Below are 14134 nucleotides of genomic sequence, written 5' to 3'. Positions count from 1 at the left end.
TGTTATTGGATAGTGAAATAAATTAATTGTCTCATCAGTGCTGGTCTACTGTTGGGTATCTACTGCCAAACTTGCAGCAGTAGACCTGGGCTTACTTTACTTTATTTGTTGCAAATTGTCATGTTTTGTTGCATTGTAGTAAAATCTTACATTTGTATAAGAATTAAACAATGTCTAAATACACCGAGCATTCAAGACTACAAAGAAATCTGAATTAGCCGTTTGTATTTAAATGGAATGATTTTACATTGAAGAATGTTGGTTTTTAAAGTTAACAAGCAAGCAGAGCACAATACAGATGTTTTTGTCCAGCTCAGAATAACTAATGAAAAAAAAAACACAGACACTATGTCTATCTGAAATCATTCAATAAAAATAAACCATGACCTGAAGCCCAGATCAATGGATGGGTATGGTCTTTCCGAACAGAAAAATGCCTCCAAATCTGTTGCAACAAAGATGGAAACAAAGTTCTTTGAAACAGTATTGTTGTATTGCTTTTATCTTTGTTTTGATTGGAATTACAGTAATAGATGAACACGTTTATGAGACAGAAGCGTCTCGATGCTTGGACCACATATAACATAAACCTTTTCAGAAGGGTCTTACCTGAGGAAGTACGGATGTACGCTGATTTAACCAGAATTATGATGGCACGCATGCAACATCTTAGCGCTAGTAAAAAAAACTACGGCCACAGCAGGTCAAGAGGACAAAACACACAAGACCAAACATCCAAGAAGGGTTTTTTTTAATGAAGAACAAAATGTGAAATGTTTAAAATGTTAATCACATAAATCAAAAATATGACCACTTCCACATCACCTTTCCCAGTTAGTGTACATTTCATTAACAATGATCGGTAGTCACAAAAAATGGATACATTAGGATCTTACTGGTCAACTTTAAACCTAGTTGTTTCTAATGAGTTATCTTAATACATCGAATAACTTTGCTGTTGGTAAGCAAAATATCAACTCTGGAATCTCTTTCATAAGATTTTTCTTCGTCTGCTAAACTTCCTGAGCATCATACATGTTGTTAGCAGAGTGTCACACTAAACACCGGGTCAGACGACAGCTGAATGTTGTGGTGTTTCTCATACTTAAAGCTGCTATATATCAAAATACATTTCAATTCATTTTTCTACAAGAGACAAAAACAAAGAATAAAACTGCATAATTAAGTGTTTTTTTTTTTTATATTAACATGTATTTTTCCATTTTAGAAATATTACTATTTTCTGTAATGATGACAAAACGTTCACTAACGGTCATTTGCTTTTGCCCCATTATTCACGGATTTACAATATTATACATATAGTACAAAGCAGATTTGATCTGAACCAATATTAAAATAAATGCTCAATAGATACAAAATTTGAAGCATAATTCTCCACAATATATCGGTCTGTGAGTCCTCGCACACAAACGTAAAGCCATTCTCTTCTAATAAACTATTAAGTGCAAACAAATGTTCCTTTAAAAAACTATGATTGCAGCATCCAGCGTTTCAGATTTTTCATTTCAAGACAGAAGATATTAAAGCCAAGTGCATCAAGGCTTCCCCAAACATGTATTTCGTTTTTGTCTTACTTCTTTATAGAAGTTACAAGACAAACAACCAAAACAAAATCAGTGCAAAGTTTTTAACAACGGGGGCTGAATCTATTCCGCGTGAAACCGGATTATAAAGGAACCGGGATGAAAGCGAGTCTTGGATTCATTGTCCACTCGATCCGTTGGTACAAGGGTTTTTCCACCGTTGACTGAATGATTTTCCCACTTAAGTCCAGCTTCAATACAAAAGAGAAGAAAATAATCATGTCAGCTGGGTTTGAGAGTGAAAAGAAATACTCTGGAGTAAAACCAAAAGCGCGGGAAAGCTGACGGCCACGGTTCAGCCGTTCCACTGATGCACAAATGTTCACAGCGCGTACGGGGCAGCCAAATGAACCGTGCTTGCTGTGGCTCTTAGCAGCTGAAGTATTGCGGCTATACGACTGTTCCACTAGGTGAGTTCGCTTGGTTCTGCGATGTCAATAAACCCTGGAAAAAACACACGGCTTTAAAACATTCAAACAGCTTTGCCATAGAGGGACAAAATGTCTGTACTGTATGTTGAGCACTTTGAACAATACAGATACTTTATGAAGTACTTCCCAAAAAAATACTAATTTCATGATGTAAAACCATCCGTATCATTACTTAAAAGAATAGATCACATACAAAAACCCTGGTGATGTACACTTAAGAGATCAATAACAACACCAATACTGAGTTTTTCTGAATGAATCTGGTATCAGATCTGATCCATTACTAAATGGTAAATGGACTGCAATTATATAGTGCTTTCCAACAGATCCATGGCCATCCAAAGCGCTTTACAAGTTGCCTCACATTCATCTATTCACTCACTAATTCATACACCGACGGTGGTGTCAGCCATGCAAGGCGCCATCCAGCTCGTCAGGAGCAGCTAGGGTTAGATGTCTTGCTCAAGGACACCTCGACACCTGGTCAAGTGGAGCCAGGGATTGAACCACTAACCCTCTGGTTTGGTTCATGTACAACCTAAATGAACCACTGATTCACTGTCACCAAATGATCATAACTGCCAATCTACAAAAACAAACGAATTGATAAAGCCATCCAGACACTATGTCCTTCGGATGAGACATTAAACCGAGGTCCTGACTCTCTGTGGTCATAAAAAATCCAGGGATGTCATTCGAAAGAGTAGGGGCACTGCATCCTGGCCAAAACCATTTGCCTTATAATCATCCCCACATATATATATACTAATTGTCTATATCACTCTGTCTCCTCTCCTTTAATAAGCTGGTGTATGGTGGGCGTCCAGGTGGATGCTGCACATTGGTGGTGGATGAGAAGATTCCCCCATTCATATGTAAAGCGCTTTGAGTGTATAAATGTAACAAATTATTATTTATTATTACTATGGGGTGGTTTCCAAGACAGGGTTTAGATTAATCCAGGACTAGGTCTTATTTATATTATTTATTAATTTAGCTGACACTTTTATCCAAAGCGACTTACAATTGCTATTTATGTCAGAGGTCCCACGCCTCCGGAGCAAATAGGGGTTAAGTGTCTTGCTCAGAGACACAATGGTGTGTCACAGTGGATTCAAACCCTAATCTCATTGTGGAAACTGTAGATTGTATTATAAACAATTGTATATATTCAAACCAAACGTGCGTCACTTTGCAAACAACTGATAGTTACTGTATTTGAAGAGGGATGTTAAACAAGATATTTGATATCTTCTATGAAAATAACTGCATTAAACTATTTTTTACAGTAAACTGTTGGCCAAAAATACACTGAAATGGTTGGGGCACACTGACTTACTCTAAAAACTTTATTCATAAGATTCTGTATTGTATTCATTTAGTTAATCATTGCCTAAAGGTTTTGCTTTCTTTGTTATTTCTGAAATCAAATCACATTTATGTGTTGTAAACATACTCAAAAACGTTTAGTGAACAAAGGTTTACATATGATATGGGAGCAGCCCTTGCTCTACATTTGACATGTTTGATAAAAGGCCTGGCAAGAGATATTTACATGCCAATGTTTACTTATAGTCATAGCACCACCTGCTGTCAACAGGCACTGACGTGTTTTACGCTGTGAGGCGTCAATTGTGACGTTTCACCATGAACCTGCGAAGGTCTTGTTGAAAGCCTGGGGACAAAATCACATTAGCATCCCTGACGTGCACCAAGATTCACTGGATGAAGATTATTTCGGATGTAAAGTGAATTGTTATGCAAGATAATAGAGTGCTTCTGCTTTAACAGCTTAAAATGACTAAAGGACGGTCGCACTAGACCAGGGATGGGCAACTTCGGTCCTGGAGGGCCGGTGTCCTGCAGAGTTTAGCTCCAACCATAAATAAACACATCTGAAGCAGCCAATTAAGGTCTTACTAGGCATACTAGAAATTTTTAAGCAGGTGTGCTGAGGCAAGTTGGAGCTAAACTCTGCAGGACACCGGAGTTGCCCATCCCTGCACTAGACTTTTCCTTCCACTGACTTCTATTCACACACATACGAATGCATCAGACCGGAAATGCAAGCTTGTGTAACGATATTTCGCAAGTCGCAGCGTAGCAATGTTTAGGTCTGATAAACTCTGACCTGTGAATTTGTATTGCGTTGTGAATGTGAGCAGAACAAAACTGTTATGTCACTGCGTGACCTCTTTACTGAAAAGCACAAATGGACGAAGCCAAAGATCATATTGATGAGCTGCTCCCCGACCAGTCCCTGCAACAACGTTCAAAGTCTAGTGTGACCGCGGCTTTACTCTCACTTCAAGTAAAGTCGCCCTGACTAAATAATAAGTCAGATAAAATTGCCTTGCTGTCTACAGCACACATAGCCTAACCCTCCAATAGCAGAGCATCTCAAGTCCAGAGAACCTTCAGTTAGACAAAAATCCAATAACTACCTTAACCCCTCGTTTTCCAATGGCATTTCATATACTGTATATAAAACATCACATGTGTTGCATGTGTTGTAATATTTCAGATAGATACCAGAAATTCAACAGCATTGGCCGCTGTATAGCAGCAATATAGGCTCTGAGTGCAAGTAATGTTAATTGCTTTAAACCATAGAGAATAGACTTGAGTTAGATTTTCTTCAACTCCATAAATAAGGACAACTAAACGTTTGTATATCTACACTCAAAGAGTACTTACCACTTTGCCAGGTCTAGCCCATGTGCAAATAAATCCTTCCTGACAAGCAGTGACAACACAGTCTTCAAGAAAGATGAGAACCGTTAGTCTCTCGTGTGCTATCTTTTTACAGATGAGAGGTTCAAGCAATGGCACGTCCTCCATACGCGGGCAGAGCTGCGTGCCCAGCGTCTTGGCCGGGTCTGTTTTGGTTTTGGTGAGCAGGTTGAGTTTATCGCTGCTCTTGCTGCTGATGTGACCCATGCTGTGGTTACGCTTGTGGTCTTTTTCGGGGTGCCGATCTTTGCGGTCGTGCAGCGAAAGCGTGGCGAACTTGCTGACGCCCGTGGCAATAGGATTATCCGTCGTGCCGCTCTTGCTGTTGGCACTGCCGGCCGCAGAGTGTGGCAGGCTGTTGGAACGCGGCAGCGTTGCGGGAAGGGAATCACCCGGCATGTTGTTGGCGCTGCCGTCGTTACTGCCGTAAGCGCCCGCTGCACTGATCGCCGCGACGACCCCACCGCTTCCTGCGGTGGGCGGGCCGCTGGTGTTCATGACGTTGGTGTGCGTTCTGGTTCGGGACAGGGGCAGGTGGGGAAACAGGATATCCTCTGTAAGGTCCCACAGGCAAAGCTGAGTGTCCTGGCCTACCGAGCCAAAGCGGTACGTCACGCTCACCGGCCTGCTGTCCGTTGAATTGCGTTTGGAAAGCCGGGACTGCGTGCTGTTGGCCCGGTCGCGACCGAAGTGGATTTGATCCTGGAAGTCCTCGTCGCTACCGCTGAACTCCATTGGGTCGCTCTCCTCCACGCTAGTGGTGTAGTGGTCAAACGCCACCACGCTTACCCAAGACTTGTGTCCGTGTCCGCGCGCGATAACCCGACAGTCAGCGAACGACCACACTGTCACTAAATCGTCCTCGCCACCCGCTACGATGTACTTCCCGTCCGGGCTCCAACACACGCAAAGAAGTCCCCCGAAGTAGCTTTTCATGGTCCCATGCAATTCTACCGCATCAAAGTTAAAGACCCGCAGGAAGCCATCCTGGCTCACGCAGGCCAGGAACTTTCCATCTGGTGAAAAGGCAAACTCGTTCAACGCCCCCTCCCCAACCATCCACTTGAGGAGAGGGTTACGCGTAGACTTGCTCTTGCACGTATGAACGGCATAGTTCTCACCCTGCTTGAGGAGCTGGTAATGAGGAGCCGTGGTTCCACACGTGTGCTCCACGTTATACAGGTACATATTTCCACTGGAATGAGCTACTAGAAAAAGACTCTCAGAGCCTGGCACCCACTTCACACAGGTTACTCTAGATTTATCTATAAGTCTCTGAGTGTTTTAAGAAGATTTGTGAAACAGGGAGAAAAGCAGAAGAGATCTGTTAGATATACAGATTACACTAAATGTGTCCAACTTACGTGTCATCCAGTAATGTGTGAAAATAAAAACACCAAGATCCAATATTAGCTTTATTAATGTGGGCACTTACTTCTTCATTAAAGAGTTTGCTTGTCTCCTTCTTGATGGGGTCGATGAGCTGGACCTGCCCGGCAGAGAAACCCACCAGCAGGGAAACGCTCTCTGCCGTGGCGGTGAGATGGTTGAAATCATGACACGTGGGCTGCGTTCCCTTGTAAATCCTCTTGTCTATTGGCTTGCTTAGGTCAGCAGCCTGTGGAAACAGAAGCTGTGACTTTAACTTAACAAACATGTCTACCCCTCAAAACAAAAAAACCAATCCTAACCGTAACATTGGCATGCTGTAGTATAACCCCGGCTGACGTAGCATCTACAATAGAAACTCGACAAGATTTACTAACCAGAGTGAGATGGAAAAGATGCCAGCTATACACAATGACCACATTAAACTGAAAATGCTGCTAAGAGGAACCAACTGCAGAACACACAAACTATGTGACCACTGAACTACGTGATCGCTGAACACACGAACTAGGTGACCACTGAACTACATGACCGCTGAACACATGAACTACGTGACCACTGAACTACGTGATCGCTGAACACACGAACTAGGTGACCACTGAACTACATGACCGCTGAACACATGAACTACGTGACCACTGAACTACGTGATCGCTGAACACACGAACTACGTGACCACTGAACTACGTGATCGCTGAACACACGAACTATGTGACCACTGAACTACGTGATCGCTGAACACACGAACTACGTGACCACTGAACTACGTAATCGCTGAACATACGAACTACGTGACCACTGAACTACGTGATCGCTGAACATACGAACTACGTGACCACTGACCTACGTGACCGCTGAACACATGAACTACGTGACCACTGAACTACGTGATCGCTGAACACATGAACTACGTGACCACTGAACTACGTGATCGCTGAACACACGAACTATGTGACCACTGAACTACGTGATCGCTGAACACACGAACTACGTGACCACTGAACTACGTAATCGCTGAACACACGAACTACGTGACCACTGAACTACGTAACCGCTGAACACACGAACTACGTGACCACTGAACTATGTAATCGCTGAACATACGAACTACGTGACCACTGACCTACGTGATCGCTGAACACATGAACTACGTGACCACTGAACTACGTGATCGCTGAACACACGAACTATGTGACCACTGAACTACGTGATCGCTGAACACACGAACTACGTGACCACTGAACTACGGAACCGCTGAACACACGAACTACGTGACCACTGAACTACGTGACTGCTGAACACATGAACTACGTGACCACTGAACTATGTGATCGCTGAACACATGAACTACGTGACCACTGAACTACGTGACCGCTGAACACATGAACTACGTGACCACTGAACTACGTAATCGCTGAACACACGAACTACGTGACCACTGAACTACGTAATCGCTGAACACACGAACTACGTGACCACTGAACTACGTGACCGCTGAACACACAAACTACGTGACCACTGAACTACGTGACCGCTGAACACATGAACTACGTGACCACTGAACTATGTGATCGCTGAACACATGAACTACGTGACCACTGAACTACGTGACCACTGACCTACGTGACCGCTGAACACATGAACTACGTGACCACTGAACTACGTGATCGCTGAACACATGAACTACGTGACCACTGAACTACGTGATCGCTGAACACACGAACTATGTGACCACTGAACTACGTGATCGCTGAACACACGAACTACGTGACCACTGAACTACGTAATCGCTGAACACACGAACTACGTGACCACTGAACTACGTAACCGCTGAACACACGAACTACGTGACCACTGAACTATGTAATCGCTGAACATACGAACTACGTGACCACTGACCTACGTGATCGCTGAACACATGAACTACGTGACCACTGAACTACGTGATCGCTGAACACACGAACTATGTGACCACTGAACTACGTGATCGCTGAACACACGAACTACGTGACCACTGAACTACGGAACCGCTGAACACACGAACTACGTGACCACTGAACTACGTGACCGCTGAACACATGAACTACGTGACCACTGAACTATGTGATCGCTGAACACATGAACTACGTGACCACTGAACTACGTGACCGCTGAACACATGAACTACGTGACCACTGAACTACGTAATCGCTGAACACACGAACTACGTGACCACTGAACTACGTAATCGCTGAACACACGAACTACGTGACCACTGAACTACGTGACCGCTGAACACACAAACTACGTGACCACTGAACTACGTGACCGCTGAACACATGAACTACGTGACCACTGAACTATGTGATCGCTGAACACATGAACTACGTGACCACTGAACTACGTGACCACTGAACTACGTGACCGCTGAACACATGAACTACGTGATCGCTGAACACACGAACTACGTAACGACTGAACTACATGATCGCTGAACACATGAACTACGGGACTGTAGAACACACATGATCCTCCCTAATTGATCACTGTCAGTCAGTCACGCACACCTCAGGGTTTGTGCAGGTGTGTTTATATGTGATGAACTCCTGAGCTGATAATGGCCATAAGCATGACACAGACACGCAGACACACACAGGTCACTTTGATGTGAACCATTCTGTGTGTGTGTGTGTGTGTGTGTGTGTGTGTGTGTGTGAGTGTGTGTGTGTGAGAGAGAGAGAGAGAGAGAGAGAGAGAGAGAGAGTGAGTGAGAGTGAGAGAGAGAGCGAGAGAGAGAGAGAGAGAGAGAGAGAGAGAGAGAGAGAGAGAGAGAGAGAGAGAGAGATTCAAATATAATGAATGATGTTTCATAAGTGCATAAAGAATATGCGCAGTTATCACCTTCCGAACACCTTTATAGATGTAAAAGTAAAGCTCCCGGCCCACATTAAAGCAGATTCTGTCGCCGTTACCGGACTGATCGTTGACGTTGACGAACGACACTCGGACGGGGTTCGAGCCCTGAGAGTTAAAGGGCACGCGGTTCGGTCGACTGTACTCGGAGTGCGTGAGGAGTTTATAAGCGCCTTCCCGCGTGCTGAACTGACTCTTGATCTCGTTCATCTCCTTCCCTCCTCCCTCCGCCGCCATCTTTGACATTTACATTCATCCTTCCGCAGGCCCGGATCTGACGCGTCGCGCATGCGCAGAAATCCCTCTCGAAAACACCGTAATTCGCGCAATAACAATTCGGTGTAGGCATATATATATATATATATATATATATGCCTACACCGAATTGTTATTGCGCGAATATATATATATATATATATGTATAATGTATAGAAATTAGATTTAATATATGCACCTAAAACTATTAGCGTTATAATAATGTATTTCTTAAATATGTATTAATGTACCACACATTCTATCAAAATCGAGCGAGCTGTATGGGCCCGTACAAACACATATTGACCGTTTCTCAGCCCGAAGGCCGCAGCTTTTTTTTTAGCTTTTTTTAATTTGATTCAAAAATAGAACATATATCAAGAATCATCTGTACATCAATACAGTCTATGAACAAATCACAAATAAGCTAGTGAGGTCAAGGGTTATAAAAAAAAATAAAACGACAAAAGCAAAGGAAATAAATTTCAAGTGGTGGTAAATATAGACAACAATACATTGAGCCACTTTTCTCCAGAGTTTATTGGTATGTAGGCAAGACAAAAAATAAATGCACCAGTGTTTCGTTTAGCTCTTTACAGGAAGTACAGCTGATATCCAAGTCTTTTTTCCCCAGGTAATAGTTAGTGGGGTAAAACCTGTGAAGCATTTTGAATGAGATCTTTTTAACTTTGTTGGTTAAAAAAAAACTTATGTGGGAAAAGCCAAACTTTTTCCCAGCAAATCTCTCCAACAAATAAGGACCAATAAGATACAACAGCAGGTGTACTCCTAATATCATGTTAAAAAAGTTGACGGACTGCCTTGTTCTTACTTTTAGGTTGCAGTGCAAAACAGATACTCCCAACAGTTGTTTCCTTCACATCCACCACTGTAGGGGGATCTATTAACACCATTAAAAAGTGAGACGACAGCTGAAGGTATTGCATCGAAGATGATAGAGAAGTCCTTTGGTGAAATAGGTATACCAAAGTGATGAAGAAATTCACTGTAGTTAAAGAGTTGACCATGTTGATGGATTAATTGATTTAATTGAACAAGGATTTGTTTTTGTACAAGATATACCTGTTGGTCCAAATGTAAAATCTATGAGGAGTGAAGTTGTGCTTGTAAATTACTAACCAAGACGAAGAAAGTTTAAATAATGGGGAATAAAACTCCATAGATTGGTTGGGCACTTGAAATACCGCTTAATCCACTTAATCTTGAAAGTGTGATTTAATGTAGTAAAGTAAGAAAACTAAGGCCACCTTTACTGTACTCATTCTTTAAAACAGACTACTATTCCAAATAATAATTACGATTTTTATATACAAAATCATAAAGGATTTTATTTAGTTTCACACATTGATCTATGTCCAAAGAGATAGCAGCGTATGTTACCCTTGATATACCTTCCGCCTTTGAAAGCAAACTCCTGCCTTTCAGAGATAAATCACCTAATAGCCACATGTTCAATTTCTTCTTCATTTATTCAACAATGGGAGTTTGCTATTCTTGCTTCTTTGGGGTTAATTTTTATCAATCACAATACCCAAGTAATTAATAGAGCTTTTTACAGGAATATTAGCAATTAACTCAGCATCAAAGTCTTAAGAGCCGGTAAGGGCCGCAGCTTTTGGGACGTCGCATGTAGGCTGCATAAGTCACCCATACTGACTGGTTTATTTAACTGAACATTACATTCACAAGTGATGAGCATATTACAACAATTAACGATTAACTAAGAAAAATAGTCAACTTTATAATTGTTAATATTCTTATATAAGACATAAGTCTTTATGACGTATACAGCCTACATATACGACCTCCGGAGGCTGCAACCTTCGCATTGAGAAACACCAATGTCATTATAGTCAAGACGGGTTGTGGCTAGAAGGGATACAGCTACGGCCGTAAAATCTTGCTGGATGAGCGCAGTTTTCATCCGAACCCTGCCTCCAAACCCCGTAGCTGTAGCTGTATCCCCTCTAGCCAGAACCGTCAGCGTACGTTCGTGCGCGCCGCGTATAAAAAAGCAAAGTAAATTGAGTCCGATCTTAATGATGATCAATGAGATTGACTCACGTGATCTGAAATGGAGGAATTGGTCAATACAGGCCAGTCAGACGTGGTTTGCCGACTGGCATTTAAATACATGGTAAGAGGTCAAACACGTGTTTCCTGCTTTTTAGTGCATTGTTGTAACACCCCAGAAAACAGTCGAACATGTCATTTTCCATCAGGAGATGTGTAAAGTAGATTCAAGTTCAGATTCTGAATCGGAGACAAATCCAAGATGGTCTGATGTCAGCAGCAAGGTATTTCTGATTAAGATAAACTTGTGCTCGTGTGAATCTGACATGAAGTGTCTGAGTGATTTGGTGTTTGTGCTCTTATCAGGGTTTTGAAGACAGCGCTACAGAGAATTGGGCAGCTTGTAAGAAACTCCAGCGGTTGAGCAGAATAAACTACCAACAGGTAAACATACAGATGAAATGCATAGCGGCTTGACGTCACTTGAGATAAAACGCATGCTTTTAAGATGAAAGAAATGAAGTGTTGAGTTTTAGTTACTTGTTTTTATTTCTCAGTTGAAAGCATGTATCTGTAAATAGAGAGGCACGTGTGGTGTTTGTATTTCTGACTGTTGCTTGCAGTGTCTGGATCCCTATGATGGAAGTTCTGAAGACTCCTCCAGTTCCTCTAATAAAGGTCCCAGGCGACAGAAGCACAACGGTTTAAGGATGAAGGGCAGAGGACGCAGATCAGCTGTCAACCTCCAATGCGCGCGCAGAGAAATGAAGGAAGTCGGAACGCAACAGGACCTCGCAGAAGAAGAGGTCACGATGAGGTCATCCAGTGACTCTGAGCTGGAGGTGAGCTTCTGTTCTCCCTGTAGGGCCGTAGCGTGTTTGAAAGTGGAGCTGTCTGAATCTGGATTTAACAGCAGATCCTCGCTTAACTCACCTGTAGTACCGTCAGGTACGGAGACCACAGACACAAGAATCCAATTAGGATCATCTGAAATAAGTCATAGGTCTCCAGAGAGCCCTTCTTTCCATGTTGCCTTTTCCAAAAGAAAGTTCTTCCCTCTGTCGGGTGACTGCGACGAGGGGATGCAGCGCAAGCGGCCGTGCATCAGTGATATGGAGGTTGAGAACTTTTGCTCTTTGAGGGAATCTGAAGATCACACTTAAAAGCAGAAAACTCATCAGCAGCACATTCATGAGTTTTCCGCAGGCCTGCCTGTGACAAAATTAAAGTCACTTTTCATTTGTCCGAAAAGTTCATTCAAAAATACAAAGTGTATTGTTTTTCATTTGGAAAGTGACTAAGAAATGAGATTTAAGTGCTGTTTTCTGGGTTTTATTTTCATTTTGTGCTGTCATGTCTCCTTTAATGTTGCTCTACTACAGCAGTTCATCTACAGATGTCATCGACATCAAACCTTAACATCTGTTGTGCACCACAGAAGAAAGCTATGGATTTAAACCCAAACGATTCCTCAATGACCAAACAGCACGAGCTTACTGAAGAATTGTCTCGAGGTTAAAGTTTAATGTCACGAGAGAGAGAGCCAACTCGTACACAATCAAAAGTCTCGGTCTCAGTGTCATGGAAAGTATTTAAAAATGGTTCACAGAAATGTCAGTTGTGAAGAGTTTATGGAAATAATTACAATAATAATTACTTGAAGGATTGTTTTCTTTTAATTTATTGTCTTTATTATTTGCTTGAGAAGCTGTCTTTAATCTCTTCAAATTCACTGAGAATGGTATTTGCGTTTATCACCGGGTTGTAAATAAAGCTTGCACCTTATGTATCATTGCATTGAGTACATTTAATATTTCAAATTCAGACTTCGAACAAAAAGTAAAATGTTAAATCCTCAGAGGTTTTAAGGAGTCCATTCAATACAAAATACATTTAAGATCGGTCTACATTACAACATCTTGACAAAAAGATCTGCAAAATAAAAAAAAATATTCCAAGTCCAGCACTGAGGGCTAATACATTAAAACCCTAACGCATATTGGCCCACTGGCCTTCATCAAGGTGTTGGTAAGATCTGCAGAACATTTAGACCTTTCTTCATCATTACCTTTTCATAAATAAACCAATTTAAATCCATCTCCATTATTAAAATGCAAAACTCTTTAAGGTTTGAGGAGCACTAGTTTCCCGAATATAAAAACGCTGAATATAATTCTTTTGTGCAATAAAATGATTAATTCTTGGTTCTGAATTTAAGAGTTAATATTAATTGTATGAGAGATCCACAGCCATACTTTAAGCCTCAGTCTTTTCATAATTTTCATATAATTTGTCATTAAGTGTTGAATTAAATGAATTGGTATAACTCATGATCAGATGAGTGACATCACAAACTTTATTGAACACCACCTTATTTTGCACAACTTTCATTTTCCATCTAAAACATTCCCATCTCATATCTAAAAGCAACATCGCTCAGAAATCCCTCATCCAACGTTCTTCTGACCTTCTAAACTCATTCAAGAAAAACATTACGAATTGCATGCAAGTCAAATATTTAACTACATGAATTTAGTGATTTGCCAACCAGACTATTAAAAGTGATTAGTAAGGATAGGTAGAGTTAAGTCTTATCGGTTAAACATTTTTTCACTTCATCTACTCCGTACAGAGGATGGCGACTCCACGCTCATAGAAGTGATGTGGGTCTTCCTTGGTAGCGATGTCAAAATCGACAGTGAATATGAGATCAGCACGTGTGAAGTTCAAATACACTGGCAGAGTGACCTTGAGAGAAACAAGATGAGAGAGTTAATTCACAATCCAGGGAAAAAC

The 14134-nt window shown here is 41.7% G+C and overlaps 3 protein-coding genes across 10 annotated transcripts in view; 1 reads left to right on the top strand and 2 right to left on the bottom strand.

Moving 5' to 3' along the window:
* Nucleotides 1–734: 734 nt before the first annotated feature.
* wdr20a (WD repeat domain 20a) lies at nt 735–9305 on the bottom strand. Of its 6 annotated transcripts, none has more exons than XM_065275095.2 (4): nt 9038–9305; nt 6204–6401; nt 4733–6043; nt 735–2065 (listed from the first exon to the last, which is right to left on the bottom strand). In XM_065275095.2, exons 1-4 carry the CDS (start codon nt 9293–9295, stop codon nt 2039–2041), a joined length of 1794 nt encoding a protein of 597 aa, XP_065131167.1. In that variant the 5' UTR covers nt 9296–9305; the 3' UTR covers nt 735–2038. The 6 variants fall into 6 exon arrangements, with proteins under 6 accessions (XP_065131167.1, XP_065131164.1, XP_065131162.1 ...); XM_065275092.2 differs by having other exon boundaries at nt 735–2048; XM_065275090.2 differs by having other exon boundaries at nt 735–1795.
* A 1996-nt stretch (nt 9306–11301) lies between these two features.
* LOC135761035 (uncharacterized) lies at nt 11302–14041 on the top strand. Of its 2 annotated transcripts, none has more exons than XM_065275122.2 (4): nt 11302–11462; nt 11551–11622; nt 11705–11782; nt 11962–14041. In XM_065275122.2, the coding sequence occupies exons 1-4, from the start codon at nt 11400–11402 to the stop codon at nt 12499–12501; spliced, it is 753 nt and encodes a 250-aa protein (XP_065131194.1). In that variant the 5' UTR covers nt 11302–11399; the 3' UTR covers nt 12502–14041. The 2 variants fall into 2 exon arrangements, with proteins under 2 accessions (XP_065131194.1, XP_065131193.1); XM_065275121.2 differs by having other exon boundaries at nt 11548–11622.
* The window catches only part of dync1h1 (dynein, cytoplasmic 1, heavy chain 1), a 31656-nt gene continuing 31193 nt past the window's right edge, over nt 13672–14134 (bottom strand). For both annotated transcript variants that reach the window (XM_065275119.2, XM_065275120.2), the window contains exon 78: nt 13672–14086. In XM_065275119.2, coding sequence (XP_065131191.1) covers nt 13958–14086 — 129 coding nt within the window. In that variant the 3' untranslated portion in view covers nt 13672–13957. The remainder of the gene's footprint in view (nt 14087–14134) is intronic.

Source organism: Paramisgurnus dabryanus, chromosome 17, assembly GCF_030506205.2.
Source record: "Paramisgurnus dabryanus chromosome 17, PD_genome_1.1, whole genome shotgun sequence".
NCBI classification, from domain to species: Eukaryota; Metazoa; Chordata; class Actinopteri; order Cypriniformes; family Cobitidae; genus Paramisgurnus; species Paramisgurnus dabryanus.
The sequence above is the reverse complement of the archived record's forward strand: the minus strand, read 5'-3'. Positions and strand labels throughout refer to the sequence as shown.